General features: G+C 51.0%; 2 protein-coding genes across 3 annotated transcripts in view; one reads left to right on the plus strand and one right to left on the minus strand.

Moving 5' to 3' along the window:
- The window catches only part of acsf2 (acyl-CoA synthetase family member 2), a 178,662-nt gene that overhangs the window by 44,053 nt on the left and 110,540 nt on the right, over nt 1–24,069 (minus strand). The gene's annotated exons all lie outside the window — the stretch shown is intronic.
- chad (chondroadherin) lies at nt 881–22,644 on the plus strand. 2 transcript variants are annotated; one of them, XM_069929387.1, is made up of 4 exons: nt 881–1,671; nt 17,851–18,014; nt 18,968–19,119; nt 19,852–22,644. In XM_069929387.1, the coding sequence occupies exons 1-3, from the start codon at nt 901–903 to the stop codon at nt 19,104–19,106; spliced, it is 1,074 nt and encodes a 357-aa protein (XP_069785488.1). In that variant the 5' UTR covers nt 881–900; the 3' UTR covers nt 19,107–19,119; nt 19,852–22,644. The 2 variants fall into 2 exon arrangements, with proteins under 2 accessions (XP_069785488.1, XP_069785487.1); XM_069929386.1 differs by having other exon boundaries at nt 19,855–22,644.

Consider the following 24,069-nt stretch of genomic DNA (forward strand, 5'->3'; position numbering starts at 1 on the left):
TCTCCACTGGCCACCGAGACAGAGGTGCACCAAAGAGGTACAAGGACTGCTTAAAGAAGTCTCTTGGTGCCTGCCACATTGACCACTGCCAGTGGGCTGATCTCGCCTCCAACCATGCATCTTGGCGCCTCACAGTTTGGCGGGCAGCAACCTCCTTTGAAGAAGACCGCAGAGCCCACCTCACTGACAAAAGACAAAGGAGGAAAAACCCAACACCCAACCCCAACCCACCAATTTTCCCCTGCAACCGCTGCAACCGAGTCTGCCTGTCCCGCAGTCACCCACGAGCCTGCAGCTGAAGTGGACAGTACCCCTCCATAAATCTTCGTCCGCGAAGCCAAGCCAAAGAAGAAGATTTCATGTCACAGTCTTCTTTGGCTTGGCTTCGCGGACGAAGATTTATGGAGGGGGTCATCATGGCCCCCAAAAAAGCGTTAAATCTCAAAAGCGCTGAAAGAATTCAGTTTCGCTGCGGGACCCACTGAGTTTCTCCAGCAACTTTGTGCAGACTTTCTTGTTTCACACCCCCAAAAAGTTTCCTTATACCTGTTCAATTCTCTCTCTCCTTTGCTAACCCTTTGGGGTCTGGGGGCAGGGCCCGGTCCCGATGAAGCGCCCCTTCCAGAGGTGACTGTGACAGACCTCGCCGGCTGGTCAAAATCCCCATCCACGCTGGCAGAAACGACCACCAACTTCACAGAGTGCAGGCGACCACTCTCTCCCGGCGAGAAGCGGGGCCGGGTCGGGAGCTGCGTGGGGTGGGGGGGGGACACACGCTTGGCAGCGGGAAGGATCTGACCGGGGTAAGCGCCCGCCCCCGGCGCGGGGAGGGAGCAGCAGCAGCTTATAAGTGAAGTCGGCCGGACGGCGCACGGGGTAAGGTCGCTCAGTGCTCGGACCATGCAGCAGCTGCGCTGGCTTTGGCTTGTGCCGCTGGTGGCCGCGGCCACCGCCGCCCCTCGCTGCCCCGCGGGCTGTCACTGCCTGGGAGGGCTGCTGCATGTGGTGTGTGAGAACAAGGGGCTGAGGAAGATCCCGCGGATCAGCAGCAAGGTGCGGTTACTCAGCCTGCAGCAGAACCACCTGCCGGTGCTGCCGCCGGGCGGCTTCGCTTCCATGAAGGGGCTGGTGTCCCTCCACCTGCAGGACTGTCACATTCGCGAGATCTCGCCCAACGCCTTCCGCGGCCTCAAGAAGCTGGTCTACCTCTACCTGTCCAACAACCAGATCAACAGGGTGCGCCCCGGCGCCTTCCACGACCTGCCCAAGCTCACCTACCTCTACATGGACCACAACAGGATCAGCGAGCTGGCCAAGGGGTTGCTCGGGCCGCTCAAGAGCCTCTTCCTGCTGCAGCTCAGCCACAACAGCCTGGCTCAGATCCGGCCCGGCACCTTCGCCGGGGCGCGGGAGCTCCGCTGGCTGCAGCTCAGCCACAATGGCCTCACCTCGCTGCCGGCCGGGGCGCTGGATGAGGTAGAGTACCTGGCCACGCTGCACTTGGACAGCAACCGGCTGAGCAGTTACCCGGCGCAGGCCCTCAGCAAGCTCAGGGTGGTGGAGGAGCTGAAGCTCTCGTCCAACCCCATCAAGACCATCCCCGACAACGCCTTCCGCTCCTTCGGCCGCTACCTCGAGCGACTCTGGCTCAACGGCATGGGACTGGAGAAGGTAAGGCACCCATCGGGCACCGGGGGGGGGGCGGGGAAGAGGGTGAGGGAGAGGGCACGGCGGGGGAGAGGGTGAGGGCACCGGTGGGGGGGGAAGAGGGTGAGGGAGAGGGCACCGGTGGGGGGGGGGGTGAGATGAGGGGGGGCACCGGTGGGGGAGGGAAAGGGAGGGGGGCACCGGTGGGGGGGGGGAGAGGGAGGGGGCGCCGGTGGGGGAGGGAAAGGGAGGGGGGCACCGGTGGGGGGGGAGAGGGAGGGGGGTGCCGGTGGGGGAGGAGAGGGAGGGGGCGCCGGTGGGGGAGGGAAAGGGAGGGGGGCACCGGTGGGGGGGGAGAGGGAAGGGGGTGCCGGTGGGGGAGGAGAGGGAGCGGACGCCGGCGGTGGGGGGGCACTGGGTACCAGCGGGGGGGAGAGAGGGGTCACCAGGCACCAGCGGGTGGTGGGGGTGTAGAGGGGCACCGGCGGAGAGAGAGAGAGAGAGAGAGGTCGTTAGCGGGTGGGGAGGGGAGAGGGGCCGGCAAGACAGGATGTGGGATGTGAGACGGGGTGGGAGGAGATGTAGGTAAGAAGTGATAGGGGAGGTGAGGTATGAGGTGAGGTGGAGGTGTGGGAAGTGGGTGGGAGTTGTGAGATGTTGGTAGAGGAAGGTGAGATGGGTAGGGGTGTGATATAGGTGGAGGAAGATATGGAGGTGTGAGATATGGATGGGGGTGAGATGTGGGAGGGTGATGGGAGGTGAGATGGGGTGGGGAAGTAATACTCCAACGACTCCTACTGCCCCTTTGTCCTTGTGGACAGGGGTACTGCCTGATCTTGGACAAGCCCTTGGAGGGGCGGAACGGCTGACAAGCCTGGGAAGGGGGTGAGTGAGGCCTGAGCTGTCCCCTTGAGAAAAGGAAAGACCTGATGGGAAAGGGTTAAGACTGCAGCACAGCCGCTACACATGGCGAATTCAAACCTTGGCCAGAGCATTGACAGCCCTAATACATCAGAAGCTCAGTCACAAGGCGGAAAAGATTCCAGCTCTTGTAGAAATTGATTATGTTTCTCAAAGGGTTAACGTTGGCCTGCATTAGAGCCTTTCTACAAAACAGTGGTGTGGAATCATCTGTGCCTAGTTGCCTGGCTTCCATTAGCATCCGCATGGATGCCCGCTCAAGGCAACCCAAACTGTGAACTCTGTGTGTGTCTCCTTATTTATCACCACAGTTTAAAAATAAACTAATCACACAAACATTTCTCTGAACCAAAAGAAAGGTCTTTCAGAAGGCTGCTCTTTAAACACAGGACACAAGCGAATGTCTATCCAGCCTGCTAATGTCCACTGGGTCTGTCAACAAGTGAGCCATTGAGCCGTGTGTGCTCCTCAAAGACGATATTCAGAGGTGCCTCGCTGTGCGGTGATGCACATCCTGCCAGACAGTGCAGGAGTTTGTTGAAGTGTCTGGGTTTGGTACAACTGGGTCATTTATGTGAGAAATGACATAACATTCTGTTATCGGAGTGTGCTGGTCAGGCCAGCATTTAGTGGCCTTGAAAGTTAGTGGCCAGCTGCCTACCTGGACTACTGCTCCTTTTTGTTGAAGGAACTCCCTGCCCGCTGTTGGTCCAGGATTATGACCAATCATAACAAAGCAATGTGTTCCGAGTCGGGGTGACACGTGATTTCAAGTCGTCACATTACTTGTCGTTCATACCATAACTATTGTACAGTAAAAAACGAGATAGCGTTTCTCCAGACCATGGAGCTGGTTATTTACATGGCTAAATTGCATCAGAAACTTTTTTATAAATAACAATCACTTATAAATATCATGTTACATATGGGCCTTGTGTCCCTGGAGTTCAGAAGCCTCACAGCTTGGGGGATAAAACTGGTGGTGAGTGCCTGAATGCTTAGGTACCTCTTCCTGGATGGCAGGAGGGAGAATAGATTGCAGGAAGGCTGTGTCCTTCACAATATTATGGCTTTCCGCAAAACAGCGGCCGTAATAAATGTCTATCATGGCAGGGAGAGAGACCCCAATAATCTGTACTGGTAGTGGCCTTGCCTTTTCTCTTGGTGGCAGTGGTTATAGGTCGGAGAGATGCTGAACACAACTGGACATAAGTGATTGTAGCTACAGTGCACACAAGGCAGGAAAGGTATGGAGTCCAACAATCTGAGCTGCTTGGTTCCAGTCGTGTCCTACTTTCGCCGCTTGCTGGAGCTCTACTCGTCGAGACAAAGGGACACTCCACTTGAGCCTGAAGATGATGGAATGGCCTTGGAATGTCAGACAGAGAGTCACTCAGCCCAGAACACCCAGCTATTGCACTCAGCATCTGCAACTCAATAACTGAAGTTAGAGCAACTTTGGTTCTGGAACAGAGGCAATATCCCCTGTCTGTCCATCATCTCTCCCAGAGGTGAGAAAGATTGAGAAAGGTATTGGGTGATGAAAGAGCCTCACGGTGTCCAGTCTCTGCTGAGGTTGGGTCAGTTCTGGGCCTATTGTGTCAGATCACATCATCATCCATGGAATCGAACCAAGTGTGTAGGTTTATTGGGTGCAATTGGGCAGCTCAGGCTCATGGGTTGAAATGCCCTGTAACCTGCTATATGTCCACATTTTTCAATTTAAAATTTAATCCCAACTCATGTTGCTTGCCTCTTACTGAGCAGTATTTGGGTGTTACTGGGATCTTGCTGTTTGTTGGGATGGGCTGCTTCATATGCTGAGGAGTTGAAAAGGAATTGAAGATTCCATAAAAATCATTGGAAATCCCCTCTTCTAACCGCCTGATGGAGCGAGGGTCATTGGTGAAGCAGCTGGAGAGGTCTGGGCCCATTACACTTCCCTGAGGATTGATGTGCTGAGGCTGCGATGACTGAACTTCCCTGGAGTGGAATCTAACTCCAATCCCTTCACCTACTGACCAGTTTTACCAGGAGATTACTGGTACTCCGAGTCAAACACTGACTTGGGATCAGGGTTCCTCATCGCTGGAGTTCAGCACTTTGGTCAGAGCATAAAGTGGAGCTCAAGGACGTGCCAAAGGGTGACACCTTATGAGTCCAGTAGGAGGTCAGGGTGACAATGCTTGATACCAGTGCCTGATGGTTCATGGCGAACACAGAGCGTGGCTGATGGGTTTGTGGGCAACACTACCAACTGAATTCAAAGCCGGGTGATCTCTTCTAATGTGGTGATCAGGTCTAACTCTGGGACTCCCTCACCATTTCAAAATCCATGAGGCAACAGCTTTATGTCGAATATGCAGGCTGTGCTGAGCTCACTCCACCATACTGAGTGTTTTAGTAAATGCGCACAAAGACCGGTGGAAAAGCAGCAACTCCACCACCTGCCTTCTAATGTCCTGTCCATTGTGCGTTGAAGAGCTGAGTCCTAATTGGTTCCAGCTCCACACAGGTGCCCTAGACATCACTGAACAGGCAACTTAACCATGGTCTCCAGGCCTCAAAGAAAAGGAGGGGATGGGAGTGATGACTTTCCAACGAGATTTAAGGTTGACAATATAACTACCCTTCAGACCACACAAGAATGTCTGCTCTTTTCCGTTTCTTCTGTGGTTGAACATTTCTCTCTGTACCACACACAGTGGCATGGGCAGTGACAAGACTGTTCACTCTCCTATCACACTCAGCAGTTCAACTCCAAGTGTACACCTGATCCTTCACTGGGAACACCAAACTTCAGCAAGTCCCAGAAGAGGGCCTTAGTGGGATAAGATTGGGTGATTGTGGCTGATCCTTCATACAATACACAGCACAGAGTATCTACTCGGTACATCTCACATGCGCGCGCACACACAGTACTGTACACACTTGATACATCATACACAACCTCATTACATCATACAAACACACAATACGGTACAAAACATGCGCTCAGTACATTATACATGCACACACTGGACACGTGCACACTCGATATGTCTCACAGGCATGCGCACACAATTGACACATCTCACACACACAATCAATACATCATACATTGTCGGTACATCTCATGCATGATATATCACGCACATTCGATACATTACACAGAACTACAAGGTGATTTTGTTCTTCCTTTTGTTTAACCCACACTTTCAATGGACAACTCTCTCCCTCCAGTGAGTCTATATTCCCCTCCCTTCTTCCAGTGAGGCTATTGTTCCTCTTCCACACTCCTGTGAGACTATGTTCCTCTCTCTCCTTCCCTCCAGTGAGGCTATGCTCCTCTCCCTCCAACCCTCCAGTGAGGCTATATTCCCCTCCCAGTGAGGCTATGTTCCCCTACCAGTGAGGCTATGTTCCCCTACCTCCCTCCTGTGAGGCTATGTTCCCCTCCCTCCAGTGAGCCAATGTTTCCCTCCTTCCCTCCCACCAGCTATGTCAAAGGCACTCACTATCGATGTTGGAGCTCTGACCCTCCCAATTCTCACAATTTTCTCAGACAAGCACCAGAATCCTCTGGAAAATTCCACTTGTGCATTTCTGGAAAAAAAATCCCAGGCTGGTGAGGAGACAGTGCCGAAAGTTGTTTGCAGCTTTCCAGCTCAAGGTTCGCCAAGTGGGGACTGTAAACAGAGACTTACTGAGATCTTCAGATCAGCCCTGTGCAGGCTGAGTGACACGCCATCTGTCAGCCAGCCAGGTCCACATGGAATCTTTGATTCCGATATGGGATACCAGGGAATGGTAGCAGAGGTGCAGCCCGTTTGTCCACCAGTCTAGACAAGAGCTATCAAGGAGATACTTGAACACGGGGGCTTGTAGTGGGCTAGATCTGGTGCCTTGACCATCCTTCCCAGCTGGGACATGGAGATCTGCACTGGGGTAGATCAACCAATATCCCGATTGAAAGGTGTACAGCACTGGTTGGAGACGACAATCTGCTCGGAGGTGGTGGTCAGGCCTGCAGCTCCTCCCTCAGAAACACGTCCACCTGTTGAAGACACTTCAGGAGACGGCATGATCGGATTGGGAGCCTACAGCTGGAGATAATTGTTTCCCCACTCTCAGCAATGGGTGGTGATTCAATGGCCAAATCCCAACATGGAAAAGATCAAACAGAATCCTTTGGAAAGGAAAAATGCAAACTACTGGATTGTTGTTGATATCCAGTTAATTTCCTTTCAAAGAGGAAGCAATAGCATCAACAGTTTGCCTTGTCTGAACAACACAGGATTTTCATCAGCTCTGGTACCCTGAGTAAGTCTTCAATTCAGAAAGACCCCAGCAAACCCCAGCCAGAATGGAGTGCTTGGTCAAGTGCACCATGGCTCGTGGCACGTGGAATACATGCATTTAGCATGGGGTCGAAGCAAGTAGAATCGCATCATGTCGCCTGCAAGTTCATGTAAAGTGTTGTCCTTCACCTACCATTTGTAAGGAGTAAAAAGGAAGCAATTCTGCTGGGAAATGGTGCCACAGGTCTGAGTGTCTGGACAATCAAGTGGGTGAGAATCTACTTGATTACATTCAAATGTTGCTCTCAACCTTAAAATGATACAGAGAAGTTAAGAAGAGGGAATTAAAGCACAGATGTAAAGGAAGGATTGATTTTTAAAATAAATAGTTCTAAAGTGGTCGAAACAAGGTTAAGAGGAGCAAATAGCACGTGCTTTAATTCCACTGATCAGCATCAATGTTCTATTCACAAGACCAAAAGTAGCGGAATTGGGACATTGAGTCTGACCTGCCATTTCCATCATAGCTGATTTACTATTCTTTTCAACCCCATTCTCGTGCCTTCCCCCTGTAACCCTTTTGATTCCATTCCTGATCAAGGACCTATCCGTCTCTCTTAAATATCCCCAATGACTTGGCCTCCACGACCATACGCAGCAAGGAGTTCCATAGATTTAACCTGCTCTGGGTAAATAAATTCCTCTTCATCTCCGTTCTACAGGGATGCTTTGTATTCTGAGGCTGTGCCCTCCTGATCCGAGACTCCCCCAGCATAGGAAATATCCTCTCCACATCTACTCATCCAGGACTTTCAGTATTCAATAGGTTTCAATGAGAACCCTCCTCAGTACAGTTCCAGAGCCTTCAAATGCTCCTCACCTGAAAACCCTTTCACTCCAGGGATCATCCTTGTAAATCTCCTCTGGACCCTCTCTAATGCCAACACATCCTTCCTTAGATAAGAGGCCCAATACTGCACACAATTCACCAAGTGTGGTCTGACCAAAGTCTGCTAAAGCCTCAACATTGCATTCCTGCTTTTATATTCTATCCGTCTTGAAATTACATTTGGCTTCCTTACCACTGACTCTACTCCTGGGGTTTCAGTGCTGACAACAGTAATTGTTGTTCAGCAGAGAACTGGTTAGATGATTGAAGCTGGCAGGGTCCCATTCTGCTGAACGTACTGCCTGTCTGGTTTAAATTCCCACTCAGTAACAGCATCCATACCAGAGACAAGTGATAATGATCAATTCCTCTTCACCACCTTCAATGAAACGTGATCCCAGGCCCATAGATCTGCCTGAAGCTGAACCAAGTTGTGTACAGTCTTAATAATCACTCCTCACTGTTACCATCACCTGTAACCTGCACCTTCCAGTTGCCTGTAACCCCTGCTGCCCATCACCTGTAGGACTCACTATTTCCATCACCTATCACTCTCCGTTCCCACTCCCTGCAACTCCCGCTTCCCACTCCCTGCAACTCCCGCTTCCCACTCCCTGCAACTCCCCCTTCCCACTCCCTGCAACTCCCCCTTCCCACCGCCTGTAACTCCCCCTTCCCACCGCCTGTAACTCCCCCTTCCCACCGCCTGTAACTCCCCCTTCCCACTGCCTGTAACTCCCCCTTTCCCACCGCCTGTAACCCCCTCCCACCGCCTGTAACGCCCCCCTTCTTACCCCCCGGTAACTCCCCCCTTCCCACCGCCGGTAACTCCCCCCTTCCCACCGCCGGTAACTCCCCCCTTCCCACCGCCGGTAACTCCCCCCTTCCCACCGCCGGTAACTCCCCCCTTCCCACCGCCGGTAACTCCCCCCTTCCCACCGCCGGTAACTCCCCCCTTCCCACCGCCGGTAACTCCCCCCTTCCCACCGCCGGTAACTCCCCCCTTCCCACCGCCGGTAACTCCCCCCTTCCCACCGCCGGTAACTCCCCCCTTCCCACCGCCGGTAACTCCCCCCTCCCCACCGCCGGTAACTCCCCCCTCCCCACTGCCGGTAACTCCCCCCTTCCCACTGCCTGTAACTCCCCCTTTCCCACCGCCTGTAACCCCCCTCCCACCGCCTGTAACGCCCCCCTTCTTACCCCCGGTAACTCCCCCCTTCCCACCGCCGGTAACTCCCCCCTTCCCACCGCCGGTAACTCCCCCCTTCCCACCGCCGGTAACTCCCCCCTTCCCACCGCCGGTAACTCCCCCCTTCCCACCGCCGGTAACTCCCCCCTTCCCACCGCCGGTAACTCCCCCCTTCCCACCGCCGGTAACTCCCCCCTTCCCACCGCCGGTAACTCCCCCCTTCCCACCGCCGGTAACTCCCCCCTTCCCACCGCCGGTAACTCCCCCCTTCCCACCGCCGGTAACTCCCCCCTTCCCACCGCCGGTAACTCCCCCCTTCCCACCGCCGGTAACTCCCCCCTTCCCACCGCCGGTAACTCCCCCCTTCCCACCGCCGGTAACTCCCCCCTTCCCACCGCCGGTAACTCCCCCCTTCCCACCCCCGGTAACTCCCCCTTCCCACCCCCGGTAACTCCCCCTTCCCACCCCCGGTAACTCCCCCTTCCCACCCCCGGTAACTCCTGCCTTCCCATTGCCTATAACGCATTGTTCCCACTCCCTGAAACATGCCACCCCCATTCCCTGTAACCTCTGCCTTTCCCATCACCTGTTACCCTCAATGCACCATTGCTTGTAACTCACCATTTCCATCGTTGTAACCCTTGCCATTTTTGGCACCCTCTCTGTTCTCATGGCCCGCAGCCTCAACTGTTCCCGTCGCCTGTAACCCTCTCTGCTCCCATCACCTGTGATTCACTATTCTCCATCTCCCTTAACCACACAGCAATGGAATTGCACAGCACAAAGTCTTTGAAGCCCTTCGTCCCTCCTGACAGTGATGTCAATTTTTAAAATTATCTTTTTATTTTTCACACTGTGAACCATATCAACCAAAATATATACAAACGTTTCTCATTAAATATACACAGTGGCCTTTTCTCCCTTTTTTTCCCCCTTCCCCCTTCCTACCCCCTCCCAAACCAATAAATATTCAACATATACAATACAATAAAACCATTAAACAATGTCATCACACAATGAAAAATAAACAAGAAAAATGTGTCATCTACTTTTACGCACTGGATCAAGTCATTTTATCGTCTTATCATTTTAGGGGGTGGAGGTCCGAGGCAAGCCCTCTCTGTTATGTTCCATTTGGTTCCCAAATTTATTCAAATAATGTGACTTTATTTTTTAAATTATATGTTATTTTTTCCAATGGAATACATTTATTCATTTCCATGTACCATTGCTGTATACCATTTTCCAGGTTAACATTATACTTTAGTGGCAGCTACACCTGCTCCTGCAATAACATACACAACCAGACGGGTTGAGCTCAGTGAGCAGACTAGTTTATTGCAGGCTGCTGAGCTGCACTTATACTCCCAGCCCGGACCTGGCTGAGAACCATGCTGGAGGGTACTGATGTCACCTGGGCGTCATGTGGTTCCCCCAGCACGGGCTTCTGAGCCCCATGCTAGGAGGAAGGGAAAACCACCGACAACGCCATTATGGCCAGCTGCCCCGTCTGGTGGCTTACAAGTGGGGCCAGTTCGCCTGCCTCGTGGTGAGCTGCCACACAGTCCCCACCCCCAGAACTGATGCCAATGTCCTTTATCACCAGGCAGCCTCGCTTCTTGGGCTGCGCTACGACCACAGGCTCGGTGGGATCAAGGTGTGCTGGCTTCAGCCTGTCCACGGTAAACAGCTCCCGCCAATGTTCAGCGTGAACGTAGAGCCAGAACGCTGTACAACCCTATACGGCCCCTCTTACGGTCGCTGCAGAGGTGCCGCAGTCAGGCCCCGCCGAACAAAAACGTACTCCGCGGAAAGCAGTTCGCTGGGAACGTGAGACGGGTGGGTGCCATGCCTGGGCGGCGATGGGGGTTCGAACGAGTCCAAGCGCGCCCTGAGGTGAGGAAGTAGTTTGTGTGGTGACAGGTAGGGATTGTGAGGTGCTTTGACGAACTCACCAGGTAGTGCCAGCGGCACACCATACCCCAGCTCAGCTGATGACGCCTGCAGATCTTCCTTGGGAGTGGAGCAGATGCCCAGGAGCACTTAAGGCAGTTCGTCTGCCCAGTCGGGACCGATGAGGCGGTCCATGAGTGCCGACTTAGGTGGCGGTGCAGATGTTCGACCAATCCATTGGCCTGCAGGTAGTAGGCTGTGGTGCGGTGTAGCTGGATCCCCAACCTGTTGGCGAGCTGTGCCCAGAGCGCAGATGCGAGCTGGGTGCCCCAATTGCTGGTGAGGTGACCCGGGACGCCGAACTGGGCGACCCAACCATGCAACAGTGCTCGGGAGCAGGAGTCGGTGGAGGCATCTGGCATCGGGATCGCCTTAGGCCAGCGAGTGGTGGGTCCACCATCGTAAACAGGAAACTGTTGCCCCGGGAAACAGGTAAGGGCCCGACGATGTCCACATGAATGTGGCTGAACCGTTCCCGCACGTGCTCGAACTCCTGTACGGGTGCCCTTGGACGTCTGGCAATGGGTACATGTTCTGGCCCAGCCCGTGATCTGCTTCCACAGCTCATGCCTTACGAACCATTCCGCCACCATCCAGACCGTGGACCTGATGGACAGATGTGAAAGGTTGTGGATGTGATGGAAGACCTGCCTGCGCCACTGCTGGGGAACCACTGGTCGTGGAGTGCCCATGGAGATATCGCACAGGATGGTACCTGCTCGGAGTCGGGAGGTCACGGAACCACAGACCCGTGATTGCTGTCTTGAAGGCCCTTGTCTCCTCATCAGACTTCTGGTCACAGGCGAGCTGGTTCAAGTCGAGGCCGGGCGTCAGTGCACAGATGGCCGGTTGCGAGAGTGCATTGGCAACCACATTGTCCTTCCCTGCCTTGTGCCGAATGTCGGTGGAAAACTCCAACATGAAGGAGAGGTGACGCTGCAGGCGGGCCGACCAGGGATCCTTTGCCATTGTGAGCGCCTGGGTGAGGGGTTTGTGGTCGGTGAAGAGATGGTAAAAGTCCTCCCCTCCAAAAAATAGCAGAAATGCCGCACCACAAGGTACATGCCCGGTAACCTGCAGTTGAAGGCACTATACTTGCGTTCCGGCAGGTGGAGCAGGCGGCTGAGGAATGCCAGTGGCTTCCAATGTCCATTCATCTGCTGCTCCAGGATGGCACCAACGGCTATGGCAGAGAGTGTCATATGCAGGTCAGTGTGCAGGTGGGTGAGCATGGTGGCCTTCGTGAGGGCATCCTTGGTGGCCTCAAATGCGGTGCGGGCTTCTGGGTTCCAAGTGAGCGTTTTGTGCTTGGCTGCGATGAGGGCGAATAGCGGCTGCATGATGCGCACAGCTCCCGGAATGAAGCGGTTGTAAAAGTTGACAATACCCGCGAACTCCTGCAGCCCCTTGAGGCTGTCCAGACATGGGAATTCTCTGATAGCAGCGACCTTCGTGGCGGTGGGTGTGGCTCCTTCGACCATGATGTTATGGCCCAGGAACTGCATAGACTCTTTCCCAAACTGGCACTTGGCCGGGTTGATGGTAAGGCCGAAATCGGCCTGCTGGGAGAAAAGGGCGCGTAGGTGGGCCTTGTGTCGCGCCTAGTCCTTGCTGGGGACGAGGATGTCACCCAAGTAAATAAAGACGAAATCCAAGTCCCTGCCCACAGAGTCCATGAGGCGCTGTTCATGAGCGGTGTTCTTAAGCCCAAACGGCATGCGCAGGAACTCGAACAAGCCAAAGAGGGTGATGATGGTCATCCTGGGTATGTCCTCAGGTTGTACTGGGATCTGGTGATATCCGCACACCAGGTCAAACTTGGAGAAAATCTTTGCACCGTGCAGGTTGGCCATAAGGTCTTGAATGTGAGGGATGGGGTAACAGTCAGGAACTGTTGCCTCGTTGAGCCGTCGATAGTCTCCGCAGGGACACCAGCGCCAGAGGCTTTCGGGACCAGGTGGAGCGGCAAGGCCCACAGGCTTTTGGACCTCCGAATGATCCCCAGTTCCAACAGGTGTGAAAACTTCTCCTTCACCACCTGGAGCTTGTCAGGCGGGAGCTGGCATGCCTTGGCATTAACCTGTGGGCCCTGGGTGGGGATGTGGTGGAACACCCCGTGGTGTAGCGAGGCAACAGAGAACTGTGGCTTGAGGAGTATCAGGAACTTGTCCAAGATTAGCTGAAACTAGTCCCTGGGCGCTGATCGTGGCCATCTGCAGTTGCTCTGAGTGGGAGGCGTCGAGGCAAATGGCCTGGAAGGTACGGGCGTCCACCAGGCACATACCTCAAATGTCCACCAGAAGCCTGTGTGCGAGGAGGAAGTCTGCATCCAGGATGGCGGTTGGGAGGGGTGAGACGGTGAACCTCCACACAAAATTTCGTTGGCCGTCCTGAAAGTGGACTGTCTTGTCTCCATACGTCCGGATTGTTGTTGCATTGGCCGCATGGAGGGGAGGTCCACGAGGTCGGTTCCTGGACTCAACAGCTGTGGCTGGGATGACGCTGATCTTGGCTCCAGTGTCAACAAGGAACTGCCGGCCACTGACTGAGTCCTGCAGGTAGAGGAGGCTGTGTCCTTGGTCAGCTGCCGCAGCCATTAACAGCTGCTGGCCTGGTCATTTCCTTGGAACGAGCAGGGCTGATGACACTTCTGAGTCTTGGCTCCCCAGCGCTGGTGGTAGAAGCAGAGGCCTGGAGCGGATGCTGTGGCCTTGGTTATGCTCTTGGGGGCCCCTACAGGGGCCGGATGCTCTAGCACAGCGCTAGGGGTGGGCTTGGCGTGGTCCTGCCCGTGCCTCGTGACCTGCTGGACGGCTGAGCCCTCCAGGAATCGTGCGAGCCATAGCTCTTGGGCCTTCTGGGCGACCTTCCTCGGGTCGGTGAAGCTTTCCTAGACCAGCAGCGGTCTGATGTCCCCGGGCATATGGTCGAGGAAAATGCATGAGCGTGAGCATCTCGTCCATCACTTCCATCGGGGACCTGTCCCCCAGGGCATCGAGGTGCAGCATCCAAGTGGCAGGCTGGTGTCTGGATAGTCCGAGGGATCCGGTAAGCACTCGCTTGATGGTCTCGTATTTGTCTTCAGTGGCCTGGTCCAAGGCAGTGACCACATGGCAGAATTTGGTCATGTCGGATGAAATCTAGGAGAGGTAAAACTGAGCCTCCGCATGCTGAACAAGGTCTCCGGCTCCTGAACCCAGAATTCATGCAGTTTCACGGCTATAGCGCTGATCCCAGGCTCGCTCATGATGGGTTCAAAGATGTTTGAACCAGTCGGGGTCACCAATTGTAATGGCAGCTACACTGGTCCTGAAATAACACACACAACTAGATGGGTTAAGCTCAGTGAGCAGACTAGTTTGTTGCAGGCTGCTGGACTCCACTTATACTCCCAGCCCGGACCTGGCTGAGAAACGCGCTGGAGGGCACTGATGTCACCTGGGTGTCATGTGGTCCCCCAGTGCGGGCTTCTGAGCCCTGTGCTGGGAGGAAAGGAAAACCCCCAACAACGCCATTATGGCCGGTTCGCCTGCCTAGTGGTGAGCCGCCACAATACACTTTTTTGCGACTGCTAAGGCTATCATAATGAATCTTTTTTTGCGCTTTATCCAATTTGAGGCCTAATTCATTACTTCTTGTGTTACTTAAAAGAAAGATCTTTGGATTTTTTGGTATGTTATTTTTTGTGATTTTATTTAATATCTGATTTAGATCTTCCCAAAATGTATTCACTTTCGTACATGCCCAAATTGTATGAATCTATCTGATAATGTTGGATCCCATTCTTTTAATTTTTGAGGAGTGATATATAACTTGCGTAACCAATTATATTGTATCATGTGTAACCTTGTGTTTATTGTTAACTAATATGGCTACACCTCTAGCTTTTGAATTATATGATGCTGCCGCTACGTGTCCTACCCAGTCTCTCTTTAATCTGTTATGTTCCACTTCAGTTAGATGTGTTTCCTGCACAAATGCAATATCTATTTTTTCCTTTTTCAGTAAATTTAATAGCCTCTTCCTTTTAATTTGGTTATGTATTCCATTAATATTTATAGTCATATAGTTCAACGTGGCCATCTTTTCCGCTTCCTCACCACCTCCAACCCCCTTTTTCCCATTTTCATCTCTGTTTTCCCTTTTTAAACTCAATGTATGACAACACATTTAAAACATAAAATACTCCAACAATTCCCACACCCAATATTACCTTAACCCCAAATCCCCCCCCCCCACCCCCACCACTCTGAGTTGCCCCTTATCCCTTGCCGGGCAACCACAACTTCCCTTTCCATTTGGGTTGCAATCTTGCTCGCAAGTTTCAACTGATTTCGCAGTGACGATTATTTTCTCCCCCCCCCCAAACCCCCAAAAACTTTTTTTTACACATATAACAAAGCTCTCCCTTTCCCCCCCGTACTTACTTCCTTCCCCTCTCTTTTCCCTCTTTTGTTCTTTACATATACATTGTCAGAAATAAAACTTCTCACACATGAGTCTCTTTAAAACTGATGACACGACAAGCTTTATTTACAAGTCTGCAGAGTTGGACTCAACTGGCTTCTCACCAGTTAAGCCCCGATACATACAGTGCATTGATTTTTATACCCTTATTGTTTGCCCTTCCCCTTCTTATTAATACTGTTTTAATTGGTTAGTATTGCAAAAGCATTCTAAGTATAACTGCATTTTTAATTATCACGTTCGTTACGTACGCTGTGAACTCTACATACACTAAATTCTGTTTCTCACCCTTCTTATCAATCTTTTGTCTCCTGCATGTCTCTCACTATGACCATGAAAAGATAGGTTTAAAAAAACATATCCAGCTGAACCTTTTGTCCTTGGCTGCTAGTAAGCTCCCTGTCCGTTCTGGCTTCCCTTTTTATGATTAATCATCACATTTTAACTTAAGTCATTTTAACCTAAATTCTCTATATAACATACATTGTTTTTACATCTTTAAACATACTTTATCACCTTTCTTCATTCTTATTACATCTCTTCATCTCTCCTTCAGTCCTGCAAACGCTCTGCAAATTCTTGTGCTTCCTTCAGATCCGAGAACAGTCTATTTTGCTTCCCGGGTATAAATATTTTAAGCATGGCTGGATGTCTTAATCTTTTTTCCATAGAATCGATTTTGCTGTATTAAACTCTTTCCTCTTCTTTAAGAGTTCAAATTTTATGTCTGGCAACTTTATTCTTTGGCTGCTCCAATATATTTTCTCTTGTTGTATATCTCAAAAATTTTACTAAGATGGACCTTGGTTTTTGATGTATCTGCAGTTTCGGAGCTAGTGTTCTGTGTGCCTTTCTATTTCCATTTCTTCCTGCATTTCTGTCATTCCCAGGACCTTTGGGATCCATTCTTTTATAAATTCCTTCATGTCTGTGACTTCCTCATCTTCCTTCAGGCCCACTATTTTTATGTTGTTTTGCCTACTATAATTTTCCAACGAATCAATTTTCTGAGCTAACAATTCTTGTGTCTCTTTAATTTTTTTGTCACTTTCTTCCAATTTTCCTCTTGTCATTTACTTCCATTTCTACAGCCGTTTCCCGCTCTTTCACATTCTCTACTCTTTTCTCTATTTCTGTCATGACCAGTTCTAATCTTTGCATTTTATCTTCTGTTCTTTTCATTTTTCTTTTAATTGCACTAAATTCTAATGACAATCATTCTTTTAATGATCTCGTTTGTTCTTCAAAAAAAGCTTTATCTATATTCTGTCCATCTGTTTTACCTTCTATCTCTCTGTGAAGGTCTTCTTCTTCCTCTTCTGTGTCTGTACCTGTGTTTGTGTCTTCTTCTTCTCTTCTTTGTATCCGTGTCTCTTCTGATTCTCCTGAAGAGTTGCTTATATTACTTTGTCGGGCCTCTTCTTGCTGGGCCTCTTGTTGTTGATCCTCCCCTCCTGGGCTGCTCATCTGTTGGGCCTTCTGCTGCTGCTCTTGCCGTTCATCCCATTGACTTTCTTCCTCGCCTGGTTCCTCACCCCCTCTCCTGCCGCCTTCCTCATCTTCCAGATGAGAGCCCTGGTGTGGAGCGTCCCTCAGCTGGTCGTGCCGTGGTTGCCCACTCCTCGGCTAAGCCCCTCTCCCGTCGGTGTTTCCTTTTACCTTTGATTGCACACTGCGCACTTTTGTTTGGCTCAGAGAGTCATTTTTGCAGTCCACTGGTCGGGGGGGTCGCAACTCCGCGGGGCCAGCACCAACCTCTGAGATTGGATGCTCTTCTCCACCACGGTTCCCTGTTACTTCGTGCAGGTAAGGCCTTCTTCTTTCTTTTCTGGTGACTTTCCTCTTTTTTCCCCGTTGTTTTTACTTTTTCCTTCTTTAGTGCCATCTTCTTTCTCTTCTCTGCAACTTATCTTCTCTATTTCTTATACTTTATATTTGTTAAGCTTTGTCTTTTTTTCCGGAGAGAGCTGGTTTTACCCTACTGGCTAGTACTAAATCATGTGACTCCCCCCACAGTGATGTGAATTGACACCGACCTTTGCTTGCACTGGGCCAGAAACCCTCTGCTCCTTTCCGAGTCACCTCTTATGTGTTATAACTGTATCTGTATGATGTCTAACAGGAACCCTCATATTTCCAGTCTCACCTGACCCTCACATTCCTCTTTTCGATGACCTCTGTTCTTGGATGTGTATGCAGTTTTGACTCTCACTCCAGCATTCGGTGGCCCTGTCTTCAGCTGCCCTCTGGTCTCCTTCCTCATTTAAAACTATCCTTCAAGATTTTGCATCAACCTTCCTTGTCATAGCCTGGCCCACAGTTCCTTTGACAACTCGTCAGCGACTGTTCATTTACTAAAGGCACAATATGTTGTAATGCTCAAACTAAGGTTCAAATTAACCTGCAGATCTGTTTGACTTTTAAGTTTTTTATCTCAATGAAAGTGTTGAAAGGACAGGGAAAGCAGTCAGTGAATTCACACCTGCTGAAGGTGTTCTTCTCAGTTTGCAGATGGAGCGTTCAACGGAGTCACTGCCCTGTCATCTCTTCACTTGCATGGTAACAAGTTGCAGACCTTGCCTCAAACCCTCACCTTCAGCAAGATGAAGAACATGACTCTGTCCAATAATCCCTGGACCTGCAGCTGCTCATTGGCTGCATTGCGAAGGTACAGTAATTCTTGAGCCCAGTCCCAAACCTCTCCTCCCCCTACTCACTCCTGGATTCTGACATCATCCTGCCTTGTCCTGTTACATGGGGTCAGACCACAAGGAGCCAGGCAACTTCAAAGATCAGGTTAACAACTGGCACACACTCGGTCCAATTGGTAGAATCAGACCTTGTTGCCCAAGGCTTTGTACCTTTTACTTTCCCTGATCACCCTCCTCCCACCACCAAGAACTCCTCACTCTCCCTGACCCCTCCCCACCCACACTACCCAGAACCCTCACTATTTGGGACCTGCCATTCACCCCAACCCCCTCCGCCTAGGACTCACTCTCCCTGACCCCTCACTGCTCGGTACTCCACCACCGCCCAGGACCCCCTTCTTTCTCAGGCCTTCCATTGTCTGCGACCACCCCCCCTACAAACTCTTCCAGACCCCACCCCACTCCCCACCTGGAACCTCCCTACTGCCCGGGACTAACCACAGAGTACCTGAGGTATCCTGTAGGTTATTAAGAGATCATTTAAGGTGGTATGTGAGTGGGGAAAAAGGTTGAGAACCATTGGCATAAAGTACTCAAGGTGAAACCTCTGGGCTGTTCCAGCAAGACATCTGCACTCACATCCACAAATCTATCACTGCAAAGGATGCCTCAATCTCTCACTTTCCCATCCCAATGCCATTCAGATAATGAACTACCCTTATCCCCAATGTGGAATCCTACCTGTGGCCCAGATCACCTGTGCTCCCTGAACCAGTCTGTTTCTCCCTCCACACTGTAACGTTCACTCCCCCCCCCCCCCCCATTACCTACAGATCAAGCAGATACTGGGCTCCTCACTGATCTCAGAACTTGCCACTGATTGAGGAGGAAATGCAAAGTTGAGGCCCTCTGGAGCCTGGATTTAGAGGAGTGATCACTCATCACCTGCTATTGTCTCTCTTGTGAGCAGATGGATGGACACCAGCAGGAACCTTCCGGAAGGAACCTGTGCCTCTCCGAGCCAGTATCGGGGTCAGCAGATCCGGGAGACCTCCGCCTTCCAGACCTGCAAAGGACGTGCCAAACGCAACAAGAAGACCCGGCTCTGAGTAGTTGTGGAGGGTAGGCGAGAAGTCACACTGGGGGTGGAGGAAAGGATCAGAGATAGAGCTGGGGGATGGGGTACAACTGGGAGGTTGGGGTAAGGCGAGGTACAGATGGGGGAATGGTAGATAAAGCTGGGGGTGATGGGGGTGACAGGGATGGGGAGAGGAGGTGATGGGGCAAGGATCCAGGTCTACTGATTGTGTATGTGTGGGTGCAAAGTGCACATGGGCACAGGGTGTGCTTGTATGCAGCATGTGTGCCTGGGGAGCGTGTACACGTGGACCATAGGTGTATGTGGGACACGTGTAGGGCGTGGGTATGAGTGTGTGTGTTTGTGCTATGTACATATGGGGCATGCATATACACGTGTGTATGGCACGTGTGCACATGTGGGGGGGTGTGCGGCATTTGTCCGCACACGGCATGTGGTTATGTGTGGGGTGCAGGTGGGACACGTATGCGGGTGAGCGTGGGGCATATTTGTGTGAGGGGATGTGTGCATTTGTGGATAGTATGTATGCATAGGGGGCATGTGTGTGCTGGCCTGTATGCACTTGTGGTGTATGTGTGTGCATGTGGAGCATGTTACTAGGAGGTCAAACAATGCACATTTCACATCATTTGGGAAATTTTCTGTCCTGTACATTGTGGTGACTGATGTCCATGAGGTGATGGGGTCCCTGGTTCCTCTTACTCGAGGATGGAATAAGGCATGTCCTCACGCTCTCTGACATTTCCTTTCCCCAGCAGGGAACGGGAAGGTCAGTCCTGGAGACTGACGCCTCCCCCAGCCAGGCCAACCGCTGACTCTTCGCAGCCAATTCCCACATACCCAGAGGGGTTCCTCAGTCACCCTCTGTGGTCATCGTGAATCAGCTACAAACTGCTCAGCCCTTCGAAGAGCTTGTCATGGACCGCAGCTTCAGCACAGTGAGCCCTCCTCCCCGTCCGTGTGTGAACCTGAACAGTCTCAACGCTTCAGAGACAGCAATGGGAATCAAACCGTTCAAGCAGTCGGGCATCCAGGCTTCCAGCAAGGAGCATATATCCAACTAGATACACACACCCTATTGTCAAGATTATAAATACATATGCAGATATATTTATGTAAACACATGTGTGGGATCTTCCTCTGTCAGGTCCCTCCCTGGCACGCCATTTAATGTTACCCACAACCTCACCGACAGCACGGTCCCCTCCCTTCCTTCCAATACCCTGTCCTCCTCCAATCTCTCTCATTACACTGTTCCTCCGACACATTTTGGGGCAGGGAACAATTTGCCCCAGCTGCCTTCTCATCCCTGACACTGTTATTTTAACTTGTGGGAGGACAGCTTTACACCGACCTCTCTCCTTGAAGGAGGGGGCCAAATGATTGGATTTACAAAATGTTTATGATTTTTGTTAAAGGTACAAAGTATATTGGGCAGGGACATGAAGCTTTCGTGTTGTCTGTGAATAGCACCATCAAGGTTGCAGTATTAGATTTGCCCTGAGGAGGGAGCTATAGAGTGAAAGAATACAGAGTCTAAAGAGAATCTGGACAGCTTGCAAAACATGAACACCTCATGGACCACAACCGGCCCATCCCCCCCCATCCCACCCCAACAGCGGCATTGGTCCGTGGCTGGGTGACACTGCTGCTGGCAGTACATTGTATCATCTCTGTATTGCAAATGACAAACCTCTCACTTAACTGGTGCATCACAGACTGCACTCAAACAATGCCCAGCTGGCACCAAGTATGTCAACTGTGACCTCTCCCAAAAGCTCACCCTGGGCCCCACCTTGACTAGTTTGCAGAGACTGCCCCTTGAAACTCTGCTACTGTTCATACAACAGGTTGCAGACACCACCGTACCCAGAATGGAGAGCCTGTCCCCTCACCATCAGACATCAAATCCTAACCCTGTGGGGAAGGGAGGGTGGGCAAGATCCCACCTGTCTCTACACAATGACTCCACAATCCTGGCATGCCCACTCATACCAATGTACTGTTGAATTCATGAGTTCAAGGGCAGCTCACAGACAGAAATGGCCGGCTCAACCTCCTCTGCCACCTTTGAGTGAGGAAAGGGATGGCTGAGAGCTTTTACTCAAGGGCACAACAAACAGATCCAGAGATGGTTCATAGCACTGGGATCCCATCATGGCTGAACCACATGGTTGGGGTAATGCAGAGGGAGTGATACTCCGTACTTATCCTCACTGTACCCAGTGTTAGTGTATGATGGAGCTTTACACAGCACACACCCTGGCCTTCAATTGCAGGTTAAAATATTCATAATTTATTCGTCTCATTCTGTGGTCCGAAGGAGCTTCAGGCTGAAGTTACAATCAATTTTCATTTAATATTTTCTTTAAATCTCCTCTTCCTTCCAACTGTCTGAGAAATCTCACTGATAAGGGAATCAGAGGTGCCCAGGAGCAGTGTGGAACAGACTACAGCAGTGGAAGGCATGGTCCACACCTATGTGTCAATGAAGCCATTATGACAAAAGTCTGGATTTATGCGTGCTGCCTATCAAAACTTTGACACCAGCTAGATAGCCAAACACATGAGAAGTTCCAAGTCTCACTCCTCATTTGTGTTGTGTCGACTTTTCTCCAGAGTCAATTCGAGCCAGTGATGGGTTGCAGTAGACAATGGATATTGTCTGGTTTGTTGGTACCTTCAGGGGCTCAAGTAGTCCAGATTAGGAGGTCCAGCTTCACAGTGCAGTGTTAAAATGTGGGAGGCATCCCCCATGGTGCATCAGAACATCCCCAGCACCAGGTCTCCTTGGGTCAGACACGACCTCCCATCTGGAACATTCATTTTGCTCGGGCGGAATGCTGCAGTCCCGATATTACAGTAGCTGGAGTGCTGCCACATCAAGGAGGCAGCTCCCACCACTTTCCAGTGGCCAGTGGAAGCCTCTCTTCACATTGACAATCACATCCCAAGATCAAAAAACTAGAGTCACTTTCCTGCTCAGTGAGCATCTGTGACACTCAGCACCAAGATACTGCCTCCAATAATTATCCCACTCAAATCCTTCAACATACAAAGGCACCAACCCTGCCCTGGAACTCTCCTGTACAGCCTATTCCTTTACTAGCTAGCACCATCAAGGAGCAAGGGCATCCTACAAGCTGATGCCTGTGAGCACACAGGAATCCTAAGCTGTCTCACCTGGCAACCTGTCCTTGGCGATAACAGGGCAAGTTGTCAGGTTCAAAATGTGATTTTCAAACCCAGTCCTTGACCAAGGGAGAGGCAGAGAGATTATCACTTCCCGATGGGTTGAGTGCTGCAAGGGGCCTGCTGAAATGTTTTATCTTCATGCTGAAGCCACTGTATATAAATGTTAGTAGAACCTGGTGCAGGTCACTCTTAGCAAGGTCCGAGTGACACTATGGGCCTTAAAATGTCTTGGGAATAATTTCTGCCGCCAAGCTGACATTCTTATTTCCAGTAAGTATGAATTGCTGAGCAACCTTTCTGCACTTTACTTGCTGCACATCTATCAATAAAAACTATTTTTCATATCATTGAAAGGGAACCTTTTGTTATTTCTTTACCAACTGCCCTGAGGTTACCTCCTCCCACAGTTGGGAGGCAAGAGTCAGTGGTCCAGTTGACGAGCCTTGGGTGGGGCGGGAGGTGGGCCGGGGAGGAATTAGGAACCACGTGTCAAAGTCCAATCCTGTTCTCACCTGCTGACAGTGCTTGGGCCAGTTACCAGGTCTGAATCCTGGCTATCCTTCACCTTTGGAGTTATACAGGAAAGTCTGCAAACTCTGGGTCAAATGCAATACACAAACGTGCTGGAGAAACTCAGCAGGTCATGCTGCGTCCACAGGAATTTTTGGGGGTGGACTCTTTTGTCAGGAAACTGCAACTAGAGACATTAAGCTAACTGGTCTATAGTGACCCACACACATTCATGAACCATTCCCACACTGACACGTCTATCTATGTCATGCACTGACAAACTGACAATACCTTATACAGGTACAGGGCCCCTTATCTGAATACATGAAATCTGACATGATCCAAAATTTGAAACTTTCTTCATCCGTGGTCCCATTAAGGTAACACGCAATAGAGTTCAGAAATTCCGATTGGAGCGGGTGTAAGTGGTGCATTATTGAGTGTAGATTTTTCAATATATGTCCACCAGTTAATTTGTGCATATGTAAATATTTGTTTTGGAATGTGAATTCATGTATCTTTAAGTCTGAGGGAATTAATGCATTTTTTAAATGGTGTTTCAAAATCCAAAACACTTCTGGTTCCAATGCAATTGACCTATATTCAGCAGTCTCCATCCGGTCAGCATAAACATGACTTCTACTAACCCTCTCCCCTGAGTCTCTCTCTCTTTCTCTCCCCTTTTCACCAGCTCCCCACTCCATTCAGAGAACTTACCCCCTCCTCCTATCACTTTCCCAGCTTTTTTTTTCTCTTCCACCCTCTCTCCAGTATCTGCCTAGGACCTTTGACCTGTTAGCCTGTGGTCTTCCCCTGCTCCCCTCCTTTCCTCCTCCTCGCTCTCCCCAACATGCCTGTTTTTGTTTAAACCTGATGAAGAGCTCAGGCCCGGAATGTTCACTATCCTTTACTTCATGTGGATGCTGCATGACCTGTTAAGTTTCTCCAGCACATTTGTGTACTGACCTCCCCTTCCCCAGCTAAAGAGCACAGCCCCTTCCATCCTCTGCTCCGGCTGAGGCAGGTTAATGCAACACAGCCTCAGGATCCTCTCCGCTACAAACGGCTCATCTATAGGGCGCTATTACCATGGACATCTTTGAAACATCCTCTGAGCTACCTCTGCAGCATGGCTTTCTCAGTTACTGACAACATTATCCACCCCCTGTTCACATTGCCTACCATGGGTGGGGAGGTAGGGATAGATTGTTCTCTATTCCACCTAATGGGAAGGATAATCAGCTATCCTCCTGGGCTCGGTTGAGCTC

This window comes from Narcine bancroftii, chromosome 3 (assembly GCF_036971445.1).
Source record: "Narcine bancroftii isolate sNarBan1 chromosome 3, sNarBan1.hap1, whole genome shotgun sequence".
Classification (NCBI taxonomy): Eukaryota; Metazoa; Chordata; class Chondrichthyes; order Torpediniformes; family Narcinidae; genus Narcine; species Narcine bancroftii.